At 37.1% G+C, this 21,009-nt stretch overlaps 1 protein-coding gene across 1 annotated transcript; it reads left to right on the top strand.

The window, feature by feature from the left end:
• Positions 1–19,059: 19,059 nt before the first annotated feature.
• On the top strand, positions 19,060–20,444 carry LOC142167405 (uncharacterized). The gene is made up of 3 exons (XM_075227573.1): positions 19,060–19,488; positions 19,569–19,816; positions 19,997–20,444. Exons 1-3 carry the CDS (start codon positions 19,293–19,295, stop codon positions 20,012–20,014), a joined length of 462 nt encoding a protein of 153 aa, XP_075083674.1. The 5' UTR covers positions 19,060–19,292; the 3' UTR covers positions 20,015–20,444.
• Positions 20,445–21,009: the final 565 nt, after the last annotated feature.

Below are 21,009 nucleotides of genomic sequence, written 5' to 3'. Positions count from 1 at the left end.
AGTTTCCCAACACCCTATAGCCTCTCGAAGATAAGTACAGATGTCTCCGTACCGATCCGCAAGACTCTATTAGGCCTGCTCATAATTTGTGAGACCTACGTGAACCTAGTGCTCTGATACTATGTTGTCACGATCCAATTTCACCTATAGGTCGTGATGGCGCCCAACACTACAGCTAGGCAAGCCAACTTAATAAATTAAGCATATATTGACAAAATTTAAAACCAAGAAAATGATAAAACATCAAATTCTACCAATGTGTGTGCCAAAACCTGGTGTCACAAGTGTATGAGCATCTAGTAGATTATACAAAACCTCAAATACTGTCTGAAATAAAAATAGACAGAATGAAAACAAAAATACAAGGAGAGACACTAGTAATTGCAGAATGGCTCAGAAAGTGCAGCACACCACTATGCCCCAGGATAACGTGGGTGTAAGACGATAGGTCCCCCATTAGTACTTGCCTCAGGTCCTGCACAAAAAGTGCAGCAAGTGTAGTATGAGTACGTAAACAACGTGTACCCAGTAAGTATCAAGCCTAATCTCGGAGTGGTAGAGACGAGATGGCCGACTTTGACACTCACTATGGGTCAATAATAATAATTGAAATACAACTAGGATATTTAAATCAGCATGATTTACAAAATTTACAATAATTTATTTTAAGCAGCGAAAATAATCAAATTCCTTCAAACGCAACAATTCTCAATATATTAATTAAATTCCTTAAAATCAAATAATTTCCAATTTATCAATTAATCTCATTTACAGGAATAACAATTAATTCCTTAACAAGCAAGAATAATAATTCATTAAATTTCAAGGATTCTCCAATTTATCAATTAGCTCCGCAAGCTGAAATAACTATTAGAGTATCGTGTAATTATTATTATTAAGCATGATTTCTGTCGAGGACGTACGGCCCGATCTAGAGTGTCGTGTGTACTGCCAAGGGACGTGCGGCGCGATCCATAGATGCATCTATCCTGTCGAGGCGTTCGGCACACTCCACAAGAAAGGAGGACATTTTCTTATGTACCTCCGGAAGGAGAGTATATTTATTATAAGATAAATTCGGGAGGAGAACAATTTCTTTTAATAATTAATTAATTAAACAGAAAATCAAGCCTATAAAATTTCCATCCTTTAATATCTTTATCTAACAATTCACAATATATTCATATATATCAATTAATATTAATTAATCAAGGAATACAATTTACACAAGTAATTCATGCTTTGAGTCCTAAACTACCCGGACTTTAGCATTTATAGTAGCTACGCACGGACTCTCGTCACCTCGTGCGTACGTAGCCCCCACAATTAGCAATAATTATTCAATTTAATTCCTATGGGATAATTTTCCCCTCACAAGATTAGACAAGAGACTTACCTCGTCTCAAAGTCCACTTTCCGATTATCGCGTCGCGTAAAATTCTCGATTCGATGCCGAAAAATCCGAAACTATCCAAAAGTTATATAAAATAATTAATATATGTTCAATAATTTGAAATCCATCTATTAAATAAATTACCCTATACAAAATGGTAAAATTCCTAAAATTCACCCCGGGCCCACGTGCCCGGATTCCGGAAATTTTTGGATGAAAACGTTACCCATAATCTCAAGAACTCAAATATATAATTTCTATCTAATTCCATAACTATTTTCGTGGTTAAAATCCTATTTTTATAAAAATCTAGGTTTTTTCATCTAAACCCTTGATTTCTAAGATTTACTAGTTATAATCAACCCATAATTTATGTATTTAACTCAAAGGGTATAGAATTAACTTACCTCAAAGTGCTAGGTGAAAACTCTCTTCCAAAAGCTCCAAGAATCGCCCAAGAGATGAAAGAAAAGTGAGATAAATGGCCTAAGTCGCGCATTAAATGAGCTGGGCACAAGCCTCTGATGTCGCATTTGTGACACCAGGTTCGCAAATGCGAAGCTTGGCCTTCAGCTGCTGGGGTCGCAAATGCGACCAAAGATTCGCAAATGCGAACTCTGCTAGGATCGCCAATGCATCAAATGTGTCGCAAATGCGAACACCTAGGTCGGGATTCTTCGCAATTGTGAAGCCCTTCTCGCAAATGCGAGGTTCACATTTGCGAACAATTTCTCGCATTTGTGAGACCTGCAACTGCTGCGAAGACATACCAGAAAACTTATGTATTTTCATTCCTTCCGAACATCCGAAACTCACCCGAGCCCTCGGGGCTCCACACCAACTATCCACACAAGTCTAATAACCTCATACAAACTCGCTCGAGTGATAAAAATCCGGAAATAACATCAAAAACCAAGAATCGGGCGCCAAAACGCATGAATTGACTTATGAATTCAAAAACTTCTAAAAAGACTTTTGCTCGTCCGATTCCTATCAAATCAACTCGGAATAACACCAAATTTTGCGCGCAAGTCATAAATGATATAACGGATCTATGAAAATTTTCGGAATTAGATTCCGACCCCGTTATCAAAAAGTCAACTCCCCGGTCAAACTTCTAACCTTAAATTCTTATTTTGCCATTTCAGGCCTAATTTAGCTACGGACTTCCAAATAAAATTCTGAACACACTCCTAAGTCCAAAATCACCATACGGAGCTGTTGGAATCATAAAATTTCTATTCCGGGGTCGTTTTCTCAAAATATTGACTGAAGTCAAACTTGGCCTTTTAAAGCCATCTTAAATAACCAAATGTCTCGATTTCAACCCAAACACTTCCAAATCCCGAACCAACTATCCCCGCAAGTCATAAATCATTAAATGCATATACGAGAAGTTTTATTTTAGGGAACAGGATTCTAAAAGTCAAAATAACTGGTTGGGTCATTATAGTTGAGGTCTCGTAGGGCTTGGGTGTATTTTTGGATCATTGGTTGACAGATTAGTAAAGTTAAGAAATTTGGGAGTTTGGTCTTGGTCAATATTGGGTCAAGAGGACCTCTTTTCAGTGTTTCGAGTACGTGAGCAGGTCCGTAGCGTATTTTATGATTGAAACTCATATATGGTTTGTGTCTGGGAGGTTCCGGATGAGTTTCGGGAGTGCTGAGGCAAAAGAGAAGTGCGGAACTCACGGGAATTGTGCGGACCGCACAATTTTGGTGCGGCCGCACTTCAGTCCGCAGTGGAGTGTGCCGCACTCAAGAACTCTCAGATTCGCTCGTCCAACTTCGGAAGCTTATATCTTTTGATCTACGAAGAATTGTGAAATGATTCAAAAATAAAAGTTGTAGCCCTTCGTGTCTAGTTTCCAGAAAGCAAAGAAGTCATCATTTGGACATCTGTAGCGAAAGTTATAGTGAAAGTACTAAAGTGTGGCAGTGCAGTCACAAAGAGAGTGCGGCCGCACCATTTTTGTGTGACTATATCTGAGATGTGCTGCCGTACTTGGAATTGTGCGGACCGCACATTGGAAGTTCAGAGGATGTACTATATATTCGAGGTTTAGGTTATTATTTTATTTTTGGACTTTGGGAGCTCGGTTTGAGACGATTTTTCATGAGTTTCTCAAGAAATTCATCGGGGTAAGTGATTCTAACTCGGATTTGGTTATATACATGAATATATCACTGATTTCATCATTTAATTAGTACTTTGAGATGGAAATTTGGAAAAAATTGTAGAAACTTCATAAACCACAAATTTAAGATTTGGAGGTCGATTTGTTACTGGAATTCGATAAAATTGGTATGGTTGAACTCGTATCGGGATGGATGTTCGGAGAAGCGAGCCCCGCATTGACTTTTATTGACTTTTTGGAATAAATTTTTAAGTCGACGTATTATTATCTGGAATTATTTCCGATGAATTTTAATGAAGTTATACAGTTAATCTGGATAGATTTGAGCAATCCAGAGGTCAATTCAAGAAAGGAGGCGATTTGGAATATCGGCATAACTTCAAAAAGGTAAGTGTCTTGCTTAACCTCGAGTGGGGGAATTACCCCTTGGGCATTGAGTCTTATGTGCCATTTGTGAAATGTGAAAAGTCGTGTACGCGAGGTGACGAATACGTACTCTGGCTTATATGTGCAAATTATATTGTGTAGTAAATTGGGTAATTGTGGATATTTATTGAATCATGTGTTTGCCATGCCTAAATCCTTGTTGTTAAATTTGTTTTTATAAGACAATTTGATGTGATTGTTACTTGAAATATTTATGAAATTTCGTGAGTATTGTTGGTTTAATACTTCTTGTAAATTAATTTCAATATGAATTTTTCCTATGCAAATAATTAATTAACCAAGTTTAAAAGAAGTGTTAATATAATTATCTAAATTTGGATTAATGAAGGCTTTGCTTTATGTTGATTAATTTCTATCTTTGTTAATTGGTTTTGGGGTGTTATACACATTGTGTGGAGCCTTCGGCTATTTGTTATGAAATTAATTGATTGGTTGTATCTTTGAAATTTTTGGTTGTTGCAATTGGGCAAGTTGTGATATGAATTGATTTTTTTATGTTGCCGTGATAATTTTTCATGTAAATTATTGAGTTGTGTGAGTTATTATTTTGAGGAGATAAGGGTGGTATTTCACCGTTGATATTATGTAGGTATAAGGGTGGCATTTCACTGTTGTTGTGTTTGTTGGAATATTGTCTGGGTGGAGCGATAAGGGTGGCTATAGGAGTGATAAGAGTGGCTATTGATATTGTTAGGGCGGAGGGATAAAGGTGGCTATAGGAGAGATAAGGGTATCTATAGGAGAGATACGAGTGGCTATTGTCAGGGGCGATATGTGATGATATGGAATTGTGGTGTTGGTGATTTTCAGGTGATGTTGTGATTTTCTTGTATTTATTTTTATACCTTGTGCAATTTTTCTTGTTGTTGGTAAATTGATAATAATCTGATTTATGTTGAAATTGAGAGCTTGTTGCTATTGCCATGCCGATTATAAAATAAAATGTGGGCATGAGGTGCTGTGATTAAATGATAATAATATTTGGCACGTGAATTGTCCGTGCAGTTGTGATATGAAATGAGGGGATGAGGTGCCGGAAAATATGATGATTTAATTATGGGCACGAGGTGCCGTGAAAAATATAAAAATGGGCTGAGACCCGTGTTTACGAAATATATGAAAATGGGCTGAGACCCGTATTTTTATGATTATGAAATGAGGTGTCACATGGTGACTTTTTAATTGAAAGAATTATATTCAAAATATTTATTTGGAAGGATTTTTATTTAGAAAGTATTATATGAAAGAATTGTATTTGAAAGATATATATTTGAGGAAACTATATTTGAAGAGTTTTATTGACAAAATTATATTTGAAAGGTAATTATTTGAGAAAATAATATTTGAAAGAGAGTTATTTGGAAGAATTATATATGAAATACATTTATTTGAAGGTCTTGATTTAATTTGGTGTAATTGTATTTATTAATTGTTGAGCGATACTAATGGTGTTCTTGTTGTCTGTTGTGCATATCACTGGTTATTTTATGTTGTCCTTATTGTTATTTGTTTCCTATTATTTTGTATATTATATTGCACAGGCTATTAGACTAGAGAGTGTCTTGACTGTACCTCATTTCAACTCCACTGAGGTTAGTCTTGATACTTACTGGGTACCGACCGTGGTGTACTCATAATACACTTCTGCACATTTTTGTGCAGAGCTAGGTATTGGAGATTTCGGACTTGAGCAGAGTTAAAGCGGGATCGTAAGGATTCAAGGTAGAGCTGCTTGGTCGTCGCAGTCCCTTGGAGTCTTTTCATTTCATTGTACTGTTAATTATTAATCAAATAGTATTGTATATTCGGTCCTCGTGATCATTCTATGTATTCAGTTAGAGTTAGTGACTCATTACTACCAGTCTTGGGAGGTTGTATATTCATATTTATTCCGCTTGGTTACTTATTTAATTCAAAAAACAAATGGCTTCAAAATGTAATAGAAATTGACTTACCTAGTCTTAGTGACTAGGTGTCATCACGATGCCTGTGGTGGGATTTTGGGTCGTGACAAGTTGGTATCAAAGCTCTAGATTCATAGGTTCTACGAGTCACGAACGAGTCTAGTAGAGTCTTGCGGATCGGTACGAAAGCGTCTGTACTTATCTTCGAGAGGCTACAAAACTATTAGGAAATTTCCACTTCTCTCATTCCTGTCGTGCGGATTTGTTGACTGTGGATTTTGATCATTTGTATCTCTATTCTCTCACAGATGGTGAGGATACGTGCTACCGGGTTAGCTGAATAGGCATCCGCACATACTGCTAGGGCTGCAAGAGGTCGGGGCTGAGGTAGAGGTCAAGGAAGGGAACGTGCCGCGACTAGAGTACCTGTCAGAACAACAGTTGAGGAGCCACGAGTAGCTCCAGTTGGGGGACAGGTACCAGAAGCACCTATTGTTACTGAGTTTGTTTGGTACATTAACTTAGGCGGGATTAATCTCTGTTGCACCAAATGTTCCGCAGATTGGGGGAGTAGCTCAGACTCCTACCACAACCCCAGAGTAGCATGTTCACATTGGTCAGGTTTCGGTTGTAGTACCGGTACAACCTGTTATTCTGGTTCGGCCTGAGGTCAGGTTAGATGCATCAGAAGAAGAACAAAAGATACTTGAGAGGTTTAAGAGGTATAGTCCACCTACTTTCAATGGCACAACTACAGAGGATGCCCAAGGATTTCTTGAAACTTTTCACCGTATTCTCGGCACCATGGCTATTGTGGAAGTGAGCGGAGTTGCCTTTACTACATTTCAACAGTCAGGCGCAGCGTATCGGTGGTGGCAAATCTATGAATAAGGTAGATCAGCCGATGCAACACCACCAACTTGGGCTTAATTTTCATAAATGTTCTTGAAGGAGTTTGTTCCCCAGACTCTCCGAGATGCGTGGCGCACAGAGTTTGAATGGTTGCGTCAGGGTACTATGATAGTGTCAGAATTTTAGGTTCAGTGAGTTAGCCCGTCATGCACCTATCTTGGTTCCTACAGTTAGAGAACGGGTCCGCAGATTCATTGAGGGAATCGATTATGATATTAAAATATGCATGGCTCAAGAGCTACAAACTGATACTCCATTTCAACAAGTAGTGGAGATTGCAAGGAAGATTGAGGGTGTGTTAGGCGAGGAAAGGGGGTCTAAGGAGGCCTAAAGGTCTCGAAGATATGAAGGGTTAAGTGGATTTTACTCTTCAGCTAGGACCCATTATAGCGGAGGCTCGAGAAGTCGGCCAGCTCAGTCCGCACATCAGATTACTCGGAGTGCTCCAGTAAGTTCTTACAGTACGAGATTCATATAATGATTATTTCAGTTATCCGGTACAGACTCAGTACGAGCAGCCGTGACCTCAGAGGGGTTGTTCTGAGTGTTGTGATACTACGCACATCATGAGAGATTGTCCCACACTTGGGAGGGGTAGATTTCATCATAGCACTCAAGCTACAAGCTTTATTCCAGTTAATACTCCACGTGCACAGTCAACTAGATATGGAGGACAGGCGGGTAGTGGGAGTCGAAGAGGTGGAGGCCCGACCCGTTGATATAATCGCTATGATTTGGCTGAGGCCGATACACCAGATGGTGTCATTACAGGTGCGATCCCGATTTGTTATAAAAGAATATTTCCCCTTAGTTGGATTCAGATCTGAATATTGAGGTGAGTCTTCCTATTATGCTCCGTTTATGGGCGAGCTTAGTAAGTTTGTGACCCACTTATATGTTTATCCTTGTTGGGAGATTTAAAGATGTGAGCTAGTGTCTGTCATTTTATTTTGTACACCATTGAGGACTATAAGTCCAAAAGTAATTCTTATTATTCACTACAGTGAGTTTAATGTGTTTCGGAATAATTGATTCCAATTTTTATGAATTGTATGCCTTATCGGTATGAGGGTTCATTATGTGTTATGAAAAACTGTTTACGAAATTTATTGAAAAGAAGAAAGAAAGAAAATTGAAAATTTCAGTTGGCGCAATGTGCAAAATACTTGTGATACGGAGTTGAGGACGAGATCCTCGCATTTATTCTTATATGATGTGAAATATTTAAATCGGGCTACAATCCGCAGTGGAAGTTATATAAGGACGAGGTCCTTGTGGTGAAATATTTATGAGTTTAAAATTCTCCCTTAGTGAAATTTAATTTGTACAATAGTATTAATATGGAGTCATGCCTGTTGGGCTTATTTGATAATTCTTGTATATTTTCTGTGCATATTCAACCATTTTCGTGTTGTAAACATTGAGTTTTAGCCTATGAGATGAGTTCCCAGGTGGCGTTAAATGTGACTCATTAATCCGAGTAAGTAATCATGAGGTCTTCATGCCTCACATTCTGTTGTCAATGTTGTGAAAATTCGAAATGAGGTGGTGGATAATATGAGATTTATTGATAATGCTGGAATTAATTATGAACGGCTTTTAAGACCAGGGATGTGGTGATGGGCATACATATGATGTGCTTCATGTCCTGATATCATTATGATAATGCAGTGCTTGTAATGCTGAGATTAGTGTTATTGATATATACCTTGTGGTATTTTGTTGGGTTGTAGACGTGTTGTTAGGAGTTGTTTTGGTGTTACTCTAGAATGTGGATATGCCCAATTAAATGGGAGACTCAAGAGAAATTTCTGAAAATTTTGGGAGTTAGTAAAAATTTGGGGGATTGAGACGTGCAAAAGAAGAGATAAATTATGTTATGTGTTTGAGGGTGAATGATCCTAAGCGGGGAAGAATGTAACATCCCAGAAAATTTTTGAAGTACCTCAACACTATCAAGAAAGTTGATGTGTGCATAGGCATGAGTTATTATAGCCAGTTTAGACTAATAATGTGCGTTGTTGTGAAAATCAAGCCTTTTGAAAATGTTTGGAGTGTAAAAAATTGGTCTTAAAGTTTACAAATATGGATAAATGAAATAATCTCAATTGAGATGGTGTTGTCGGGCTTATCTCAAATGCAGTAACGTGGGATCAACCATGAGTATATGTGTAAAAGTAAAATCATCAATTTGGTAACCTCAAAATAATTCTTAGCACGTTCGACGACGAACGTTTGTTTAAGAGGTAGAGAATGTAACGACCCGATTTGTCATTTTAAGAAATAACGCCCCATTCAGTGACTTAAGGTCTCGAGCAACTTCATAATTATTAATTAAGGAAGTTTAAAATAAGTGTTAATATAATTATCTAAATTTGGATTAATGAAGGATTTGCTTTATGTTGAGTAATTTCTAACTCTGTTGATTGCTTTTGGGGTGTTAGACACGTTGTGTGGAGCCTTCGGCTATTTGTTGTGAAATTAATTGATTGATTGTATCTTTAAAATTTTTGGTTGTGGCAATTGGGAAAATTGTGATATGAATTGATTTTGTTTTGTTGCCATGATAATTTCCCACGTAAATTGTTGTATTGTGTGAGTTATTATTTTGAGGAGATAAGGATGGCATTTCACCATTGATATTATGTGGGTATAAGGGTGGCATTTCACTGTTGTTGTGTTTGTTGGAATATTATCCGGGCAGAGGGATAAGGGTGGCTATTGATATTATCAGGGCAGAGGGATAAGGGTGGCTATAGGAGAGAAACGAGTGACTATTGTCAGGGACGATAAGTGATGATGTGGAGTTGTGGTGTTGGTGATTTTCATGTGATGTTGTGATTTTCTTGTGTTTATTTTTATCCCTTGTGCAATTTTTCTTGTTGTTGGTAAATTGATAACAATCTGATTTATGTTGAAATTGAGAGCATGTGGCTATTGCCAGGCGGATTATAAAATAAAATGTTGGCACGAGGTGCCGTGAGTAAATAATGAAGATATTGGCACGTGAATTGTCCGTGCAGTTGTGATATGAAATGTGGGCATGAGGTGCTGTGATTAAATGATAATGATATTTGGCACGTAAATTGTCCGTTCAGTTGTGATATGAAATGAGGGCACGAGGTGCCGGAGAAATATGATGATTTAATTATGGGCACGAGGTGCCGTGGAAAATATGAAAAATAGGCTGAGACCCGTGTTTACGAATAATATAAAAATGGGCTGAGATCCGTATTTTTATGATTATGAAATGAGGTGTCACATGGTGACTTTTTAATTGAAAGAATTATATTCAAAATATTATTTGGAAGGATTTTTATTTAGAAAGTATTATATGAAAGAATTGTATTTGAAAGATATTTATTTGAGGAAATTATATTTGAAGAGATTTATTGAAAGAATTATATTTGAAAGGTAATTATTTGAGAAACTTATATTTGAAAGAGAGTTATTTGGAAGAATTATATGTGAAATTCATTTATTTGAAGGGCTTGATTTAATTGGGTGCAATTATATTTATTAATTGTTGAACGATATTAATGGTGTTCTTGTTGTATGTTGTGCATATTACTGGTTGTTTTATGTTGTCCTTATTGTTATTTGTTTCCTATTATTTTGTATATTATATTGCACAGGCTATTAGACTAGTGTGTGTCTTGACTGTACCTGGTCTCTACTCCACTGAGGTTAGTCTTGATACTTACTGGGTACCGACCGTGGTGTACTCATACTACACTTCTGCACATTTTTGTGCAGAGCCAGGTATTGGAGATTTCGGACTTGAGAAGAGTTAAAGCGGGATCGTAAGCATTCAAGATAGAGCTACTTGGTCGTCGCAGTCCCTTGGATTCTTTTCATTTCATTGTACTGTTAATTTTTAATCAAACAGTATTATATATTCGGTCCTCGTGATCATTCCATGTATTCAGTTAGAGTTCATGTCTTCAAGGACATCTTCTTTAATGATATGGCATCAAGATGAAAGAGTTGATGATGGAACGATGAGACACCTTGCTGATTCAATGGTGTGATGACCCAAAAGGCCATCTTATGTTTTAGAACTCGAATCTGATCTCTTAAGCCTTACAAATCTTATTTTTTACCCTCCTCGATTTGTGTGCGCAGTCCGTACAGGTTTCCCGAAAGCTTTTACGTTGAAAACTAATGAAAATAAGAATCTTTGCCTTAAAAGTTGATTTTTGTTGACTTCGGTCAATATTTTTGGTAAACGGGATCAGATTCGTGCTTTGACGGTCCCGGTAGGTCTGTATTGAATTATGGGACTTGGGCGTATGCCCGAAATTGAATTAGAAGGTCCCTAGCTTGAGTTATGAATTTTTAATGAAATTTAAATGACTAGAAATTATTTATTTTTAAGAATTGATTGATATTTGGTATTGTTAGAATCGGATCCGTATTTTAGTACCGGAGCCCGGTACAGGTTCATTATGATATGTAAGACTTGCCTGTGAAATTTGGTGAGAAACGGAGTTGATTTGACATGATTCGGACGTCCAATTGAGAAGATATGAATTTTAAAGTGTTCTTGAGAATTTCATTTGATTTGGTGCTAAATTCGTAGTTCTAAGTGTTATTTTGGCGATTTGATCGCGCGAGCAAGTTTTTATAATGTTTTTAGACTTATGTGCATGTTTGGTTTGGAGGCCCGAGGGCTCGGGTGAGTTTCGGGTAGGCCACGAGATGTTTTGAACTTAGAAATTTTGCTGGTATAACTGAACCTGTTGCAGGCCTCTGATCTCGCAATTTTGAGATCAGGCATCGCAAATGCGAACATAACAGGGTCCACAATTGTGAGGCTTTCATCGCAATTGCGATCAGAAGCCTGGGCCAGCAGTCCTCGCATTTGCGAGGTTACCTTCGCAATTGCGAAGGGAGTCTGGGAAGGGCAGGTTCACAAATGCGAACATTTACTCGCATTTGTGAGGTTCAGAGGTCGCAAATGCGACACTTTCCTCGCATTTGCGAGGAAGCGGGATTGTGAAGGGCATCGCAATTGCGAGCTTCGCATTTGCGAAGCTCAGGTCGCAATTGCGACACCTGCAGCTGAGTAAAAGGGGCTTAGACGAGATTTTTCATTCATTCTTCATATTTTCAAAACCTTAAGAGGCGATTTTCCAAAGACCAAATCTTCCCCAAATCATAGGTAAGTGATTCCTAACTCTTTTCTTTCAATCTTTTACATCTTATAACAAGATTTCAACCTTGAGTCTAGAATTTTTATGGTGAAATTAGGATTTTTGGGTAGAACTTAGGAATTTTGAAATTTGAGAATTTAGACCTCAATTTGAGGTCGGATTCCAAAATTATTTACATATTCGGGCTCGGGGATGAATGGGTAAAAGGATTTTGGTCTGAACCTCGGGTTTTGACCAAGCGGGCCCGGGGTCGATTTTTCAACCTTTTGGAGGAAAACATGGGAAATTTAATTTATGAAATATAATTGATTCCTTTAGCAATATTTGATGTTATTGAGTCATTTTTGAATAGATACGAGTGGTTTGGAGGTTAATTCCAAAGGAAAAGTTGTGATTGAGAATTTAGTGGTCTTCAGAGCAAGGTAAGTATTGTGTCTAACTTTGGCTCGAGGGAATAGGTATTATGTGAGTATTTTCTACGTGTTTTGTTGTTGAATACGAAGTATAGTTGAGGTGACGAGCATCTATATGTTGTGGTCGAGTCATAGTATGCGAGTGAAATTCCATTCTTGCAAATTTGTAGTCTTAAATCATGTTATCCATGCTTATTGTTGTTGTTGAAATATTGGGAGACTTGTAACCGGTTCCACCAAGGTCGATAAAATTATGAAATATTGATTTCTTTGTGAAACTTCTCTCTATTTGTTGTTATCAATTCTGTGAATTGTGAGGAAGAGTGTAAAGCACGAAGGGTGATGTCGTGCATGATTTATTTACATTGTGAGAAAGAGTGTAAAGCACGAAGGGTGATGTCGTGCATGATTTATTTATATGGCGAGGAAGAGTGTAAAGCACGAAGGGTGATACCGTGCATGAATTATTTATATTGTGAGGAAGAGAGTAAAAGCACGAAGGGTGATGCCGTGCAATCTTATTTATTATTTGGTGAGGTTGAGAGTAAAAGCACGAAGGGTGATGCCGTGCAATTTTCCTTCCTGTCTTAATTGCTCAATTCGTTTAAGGATTTCTGGTTTAATTCTGTCTTTTCATTATTCTCACTCTTAATGTTGTATTCCCCTATTGTATGTTCCCTTCCCATTATTTCTGCATTATTTCTTTATTTACTGTTGTTGCCACTAGCATGATTATACTGTTCATGTTATATATGGGTGTCTTTTCCTAGCCTCGTCACTACTTCGCCGAGGTTAGGCTCGACACTTACCAGTACATAGGGTCAGTTGTACTGATGTTGTACTCTGCACTTTCTGTGCAGACTTTGATACCGGCTCAGGTTGATTGAGATTTTGCTATTGGTCCGTTGTCCGAAGACTCAAGGTAGATCTGTCGGCGTTCACAGACCTTGAAGTCCCTGTCTACCTTTTATGTCACTGTTATTTTCTTTCATTCAGACAGTTGTATTTCTTTCAGACTATTACTTGTAATAAATTCTAGAATGCTCGTGAATCGTGACTCCAGATCCGGGTGGTAGTAATTAATACAGTTTTATAAAAATTCTGCACCTCTTATGTTTCATCTTAGTTAATTATTGTTATTTACTGAATGGAAATAAGGAATTGGTTTAACCATTTTCTAACGTTGGCTTGCCTAGCAAGTGAAATGTTAGGCGCCATCACGTTCCCTGCGGTGGAAAATTTCGGGTCGTGACAAATGGCATGGAAGTCTTTTGATGAACTTCATCCCTCATTTGCAGCCGAGCCTCATAATATTCGACTTGGACTTCCTAGTGATGGATTTCAGCCATTTCAAAATTCAAAAACCCCATATAGCATCTTGTCTGTGGTACTTATTCCTTATAATTTACCACCTTGGTTGTGTATGAAGCAAGAAAATTTTATTTTGTCAATGCTTATTCCAGGTCCAGATAGTCCTGGAGATGCAATTGATGTTTATCTTCAACCCTTGATAGATGAATTGAAGGAGCTATGGGAAATTGGTATTGAGATCTTTGATGCATCAACCAAACAGAATTTTAAGTTGAGACACTTCCTCAATTAGATTGGTAATAGTAAGAAGCAATGTTTTATGGGTCATCGACGTTACCTTTCTCTAAATCATAAATGGAGGAATGATAAGGAGTCATTTGATGGAACAAAAGAGCTAAGGCTCCCACCAAAAGAGCGTTCTGGTATTGAGATACTTAATCAAGTACAAGATCTTGAAGGGCTACGATTAACAAAGGATCCAAATAAACGGATCAAAATATCACATGATGCTCGAAAGGATAATTGGAACAAGAAGAGTATTTGTTTTGAACTTCCTTATTGGAAATCTCTTTCGTTGCGACATAATTTGGATGTTATGCATATTGAGAAGAATATATGTTACGACCTAATTTTCCTTCCGTGTGATATCGTGACGGCACCTAATCTCTACAACTAGGTAAACCTAACATTTTGCTGAATAATGAAATAAAAATATAAATTCAATCAACTATTCAAAAATACACAACAATCCCAAAATCTGGAACATCGTGAATAACAAACTACAGAAGAAAAATCTAGTGTTTCTATACATCAGAGTCTAACAAAGGAAAAATACATAAGATAATGGACATGAAAAAGAGTAGAAGGGGACTTCGAGGTCTGCGGATGCGACAGATATACCTTAAAGTCTCTAAAGTTGTCCCGGCTCACTGATAGTGCGGCTGATAAGAAGTACCTGGATCTGCACACGAAAAACATATACAGAGAGTAGCATGAGTACACCACAATCAGTACCCAGTAAGTGCCAATCCTAACCTCGGTCGAGTAGTGACGAGGTCAGGCCAGGGCCCTACTGGTAAATATATGATAAAATAATATAGAGTGTAATACCATAATAAAATAAAGGATGAAATTTAACAACAATGAAATCATAGAAGGTAACGGCTCAGTACACAGAAACACAACAGGGGATCTCTCGAGATACCGTCTCGTAGTCCCAAACGTAAATGTGCAGGGGGATCTCCCGGAATACCGTCTCGTAGCCCCAAAGTAAATATGCAATACAGGGGGATCTCCCAGAATACCGGTTCGTAGTCCCAAAGTAAATATGAAGTACATGGGGATCTCCCGGAATACCATTCCGTAGTCCCAAAGTAAATATGCAGTACAGGGAGTTCTCCTGAAATACCGTTCTGCAGTCCTAAAGTAAATATGCAGTATAGGGGGATCTACCGAAATACCATTTTGTTGTCCCAAAGTAAATATGCATTATAGGGGGATCTCCCGAAAAACCGTTCAGTAGTCCCAAAGTAAATATGCAGCGCAACAATAGAACTCGACAATTACAACACGAAATCTTACAAATTAGACTAAGTACAAGTTAAGGAAAAACAGAAAAATCAACTAGGCATGCTTCACAGAGTTCAATTAAGCAGCTAAAGCACGTAGACATGCAATATTAGACTAAATAGGATAGCTACACATATTGGGATAGTTCAAATGAGAATGAAGACATGCTAATACTCATTTAAACGATATAACTCAATTTAAAAGAAGAATAAATTACTACTTGGTAAAATAAGTCGGGGTTTCTACAACAATTAGCATGTATACGTATTCATCACCTCATGTACACGACGTTTACATATCAAACAGTACCAAATCCTAAGGAGATTTCCCCCACACAAGGTTAGGCTACCCACTTACCTCGAACCAAGCTCAATCAACCAGTAATAATGTCTTTTGCACGAATATCCGACTCCGAATGGCCCAAATTTAGCCAAAAATAATTTCATATCATAAATACAACTATAATAAACTTATCTAATTAATGAAATAAAAATTTTAATAAAAATTCCGAAATCCGTCCTAAAAAGTTGACCCGGGCCCACATCTCATAATCGGGTAAAAGTCACAAAATATGAAGACACATTCACTCACGAGTCCAACCATAACAAAATTATTCAATTCCGATCACAACTCGACCTTCAAATCCTCAATTTATGATTTATAAAGTTTCTACAATGTTTTCCAAATTTTCATCTCTTAGTACTAATTAAATCATAAAATCAATGATATTTTCATGTATATTAACTAAATCCGAGTTAGAATCACTTGCCCCGATGAATTCCTTGAAAAACCCACGAAATATCGTCTCAAACCGAGCTCCCAAAGTCCAAAAATTAAATAATAACCTAAACCTCGGATATACAGTACATTCTCTGAACATCCAATGTGATCCCCAGCTCCTGCGGTCGCACAAAAATGGTGCGCCCGCACTCTCTTGGAACTGTACTGCCATGATTTAGTATTGTGGCCATAACTTTCACTACAAATGTTCAAATTATGCCTTCTTTACCTTTCTGGAAAATAGACACGAAGGGCTACAACTTTCGTTTTTGAATCATCTCAAAATTCCTTGTGGGTCAAAAAGATATAAGCTTCCAAAGTCGGACCATCGAATCTGAGAGTTCCTGAGTGCGGCCGCAAACAAAATTGTGCGGTCTGCACACTCCTCTGCGGACTAAAGTGCGGCCGCACCAAAATTGTGCAGTCCGTACAACTCCCCTGAGGTCCGCACTTCCCTTTTGCCTCAGCACTCTCCAAACTCATCCGGAACCTCCCGGACACAAACCATATATGAATTTTAATCATAAAATATTCTACGGACCTGCTCGCACACTCAAAACGCTGAAAAGAGGTCGTCTTGACCCGATATTGACCATGGCCAAACTCCCAAATTTCATAACTTTACTAATCTCTTAACCCAACATGCCAACCAATCCTAAAACACCATAAGAACTTAGTTGAGCCCTCAAATCACATCAAACAACGCTAAAATCATGAATCATCCTCCGATTCAAACTTAACGAATATGAAACTTCCAAATTCGACAACTGATGCCGAAACCAACCAAACCACATCTGATTGACCTCAAATTTTGCACACAAGTCATAATCAATATTACGGACCTGCTCTAACTTTCGGAATCGGAATCCGACCCCGATATCAAAAAGTCAAATCCATGGTCAACTTTAAAAATCTTTAGCCTTTAAATTTTTAGTTTCCGTTAAATGGCCATAACTTGAGTTAGGGACCTCCAAATTAAATTTCGGGCATACGCCTGAGTCCCAAATCACGATACGGATCTACCGGAACTGTCAAAACACTTATACGAATTTGTTTATTCAAAATATTGACCAAAGTCAACCCAGTTAAGTTTTAAGGCTCTATTTCACATTTTAATCTATTTTTTCACATAATAGCTTTTCGGAAAATTATACGGACTGCTCACGCAAGTCGAGAAATAATAAATAATATTTTTTGAGATCTTAGAATACAGATTTAATTATCAAATTTAAAGATGACTTTTTGGGTCATCATAACATATGTGATAACATTTTGGGGACTATCATGAATGCCAAAGTAAAGACCAAGGACACGATTAAAACTCGGCTAGATTTGCAAGAAATGAACATTAGGCCGGAATTGCACCCAATCAAAAATGGGGAAAAATACGAAGTTTCAATCGCATGTTACACATTGTCTCTTGAAGAAAAGTACAAGTTATGCCTTTTCTTAAAAAAATTAAAAGTCCCAGATGGATTTTCATCTAATATTTCTCAATGTGTGAATATGAAAGTATCATAAGATTTCTGGCTTAAAGAGTCATGATTGTCATGTTCTTCTACAGTATCTTCTTCCACTTGCATTTCGTGGTATGTTGTCCAAAGAAGTGTGTGAACCACGTATTGAGTTATATTTATTTTTTAATGTCCTTAGATCAAAGAAGTTAAGGAGGGAAGAGTTGGAGCAAATTGAAGCCCAAATTTCTCTTACTCTTTGCAAGTTAGAAAGAGTATTCCCTCCTTCATTTTTTGATGTTATGGTGCACTTGCCTATTCATTTAGCGAATGAAGCTAAGATTGTTGGGCCTATTCATTACCGGTAGATGTATCCTATGGAGAGATGGCTATATTTTTTGTAATCTCTTATTGGTAATAGGGCTTGTCCATAAGGGTCTATTGCAGAGGGATACATTGCAGCTGAATGCATGATCTTATGCTTAAGGTATCTGCATAAAATTGACACAAAGTTCAATCGGCCTGAACGAAATTATGATGGTGGTTTAAAGAATTTTGCTGGAGGTTTATCTCTATTTTGTCAACCTGGAAAAACTTTAGGGGCTGGAAAAGGAAAGGAGCTTGAAGCAAATGAATTGGAACAGGCACATATATACATACTGAAGAATTGCGATCAAGTTCTACCATATCTCGAGTATGAAAAATTATATTTCATATCATTTCGTTCTCTCCATATTTTCTTTAGGATTATTTCTCCTTTCGTATGACATTTATGGTTGATCGAAATTTTGTAGAGAGTTTGCACAAATTCATGTCGATAATCTTCAACATTTGTCCGATGCAGAATGGAACAAATAATTTATTGAGTGGTTTAAAGATATGGTGAGTAATAGGTAGACTTTAAATATGAAAATTGAATATTGTAATACTTTTACTAAAGTGTTCAATTTATCTTGTTGATAGGTCGCACAATTGCATAAAGGAGATAATAGTAAGATCATGAAAGAATTACTCTCACTTTCACGTGGTCCGACCGATATGTGAGACGTTATAATGGCTACATTGTTAATGGTTACAAATTTCATGCGGAAGATTATGATAATCAGTTAAAGACTCAAAATTGTGGGATAGTTATAGTTGGTGCGACTGATAAAGATAGCGAGAACCTTGATTACTGTGGAGTTTTGACTGATATACTTGAATTGCAATTCGTCCCTGGTAGAAGAGTGATTTTATTTAGATGTAATTGCTTTGATGTGTATGATAACATAAAAGGAGTTAAACAAGATGAATATGAATTTATAAGTGTTAATTGGGGGCGAGTTTTAAAAATAAATGAGCCTTTTGTATTAGCGGGCCAAGCATCTCAAGTATTTTATGCTAATGACAATTCCAATAAGGGTTGACGTGTGGTGAGGAAGACGAAACCTAGTGATTCTTATGGGATTGTGCAACAAATAGATGACAGTATTGTAGACTCAGAAAATCCTTCACAAAATAAACGAAAAAGAACGGATGAGGTAAAAATCTCTTTAAGTATTGATATATTAACTGTTTTACATTCTGATTGCATGATGTTTTTGCTAATACATTATTTTCATTATGTCATTCTTATTTTGGTTTCTTCTGATTGTTTTGTAGGCCTAACATGAAAAGATCAAAGCTTGAAATTGAGGTTGGATCCACTGCGAAGGCTGCCAAATATGGATTCCTTCCACTAGGTGCTCTAGCAAAGGGACGAGGGCAAGGCCATAACTGCTCAAAATATCTTCTAATGGTACAAGATCAAATTCTCTCCTATATGTTGGTCAAGGAATGCAAGCAACAAAGAAAAACACCCTAGTTCCTGAAAAAGAGCAGATGCAAACTAATTTTTCATTGCCTCCATTTACTGATATTCTATCGTCTGCATCTACAAAGAAAAACTCATTTGTTCCTAGGAAAGATCAGATGCAAACTGAGATTCCATTTCCTCCACCCACTGATCAAGTTATGCAAACACTTGAAACATGTATGGTTTGACAGATCTATGATTATATATTAACTTGACACATACAATAGTTTTAGATATTACTAAATCGTGCAATGCAGGTTCAGGTACTACTGAAAAGGTAAAAAAGGTTCGAGGGAGGAACAAGTGTAAAGAAGTTGCATCACTTGAAGTTGGAGAAAAGTTGAAAGTAACATTTTACAATAATCGAACTGCTGGAAAGAATAGCAGTCTATTTTCGAGGCACTTGGGAATAATAGTTCGTGATAGTAATATGTGTCTGTTGGGAGTATCATCATGGGATGCTATTAAAGAAGAAAAGCTAAATCACATGTGGGCAGCTATTGAGGTAACAAATGTGTCCAATTTGTTTATAAGCTACTTGCTACAACTCAAAATATAGTTTTAGAACCTTACAATTTTCTTTTGCTAAGTAGTTTTATCATTTTCTTTTTCTTTGTTCTATCAATCCTGAAGGTTTTATCCTTTTTGCTAAAGTATGTATTATGATATGTTTAATTTATTGTAGGATAAATTTGGTCATTGACCTAGATATTCATCGCAATCATATTTTGGGATGGATGAAAGAATTGTGGAACAGATGGAGAGGACAATTGCATGCAAAATACATGAGGGGTAAGCGGATCCAAGAGGCTCTTAAGAATATACCAAGGGGTTAGACAAGAAACAATGGGAGTGGTCGGTAAAAGAACATTTTTATACAGAAAGTTTTCAGGCAACAAGCAACAGGAATGCATCAAACAGAGCTAAGTTGAAGATGCCTCATCATATTGGTAGCAAGCCTATTAGAGAAATTATTTATCAAAAGGTGTTATCATATCTTTTCTTTTTTTTTTAATATTGAGGAGGCATTATTTGACATTTTAACTTTAATGTGAAGGGCGGAAAAGATGGCAATCCACCAGATTTAGCAACTATTTGATTTGAGACTCGCAAGAAGAACAACAAGCTTGTTGAATCAGAGACAATTGTAAAACATGTGCGTTATATTAATTAAACATGTAAGAACTTTTGGTTATTGGTTCTAATAGAAAATTTTCTTTATATATTTTGAAAGATCAAATCAAAGAATTGGTACAGTCCGAATCATCTTTTCCTAACATAGAGATAGTGGAAAAATGCTTTGGACCTCAAACTCGTAGTCATGTATTTGGCTTTGGGGGTGGAGTAAAAGCAAAAGACTTGAAAAATGGCGGCTCCTCAAAGGTCGAATTACGATCTGAGTTACGTTCTGCTCTAGAGCAAAACCAATCATTGAAGGATCGGTTGTCTACTGTAGAAGATGAGGTGAAAGAACTGAAGGAACTAAAAAAAAAAATTTCTTAAATCAACACTCTAATTTCCAGCCTCCAGTGGCTCAACACACTAATGTCTAGGCTTCGGTATCACTATATCAGGAGAGTGATCATTGATCAACATACCAAGTTAGTAACAACTTACTCATTTCAATCAGTTTTTAACCATTGATCAACATACCAAGTTGATTGCAACTAATAATGAGATTGATGTAACTAGTCTCAA

The sequence above is a fragment of the Nicotiana tabacum genome, chromosome 12, assembly GCF_000715075.1.
Source record: "Nicotiana tabacum cultivar K326 chromosome 12, ASM71507v2, whole genome shotgun sequence".
NCBI lineage: Eukaryota > Viridiplantae > Streptophyta > Magnoliopsida > Solanales > Solanaceae > Nicotiana > Nicotiana tabacum.
This window is presented reverse-complemented; position numbering and strand designations above follow the sequence as displayed.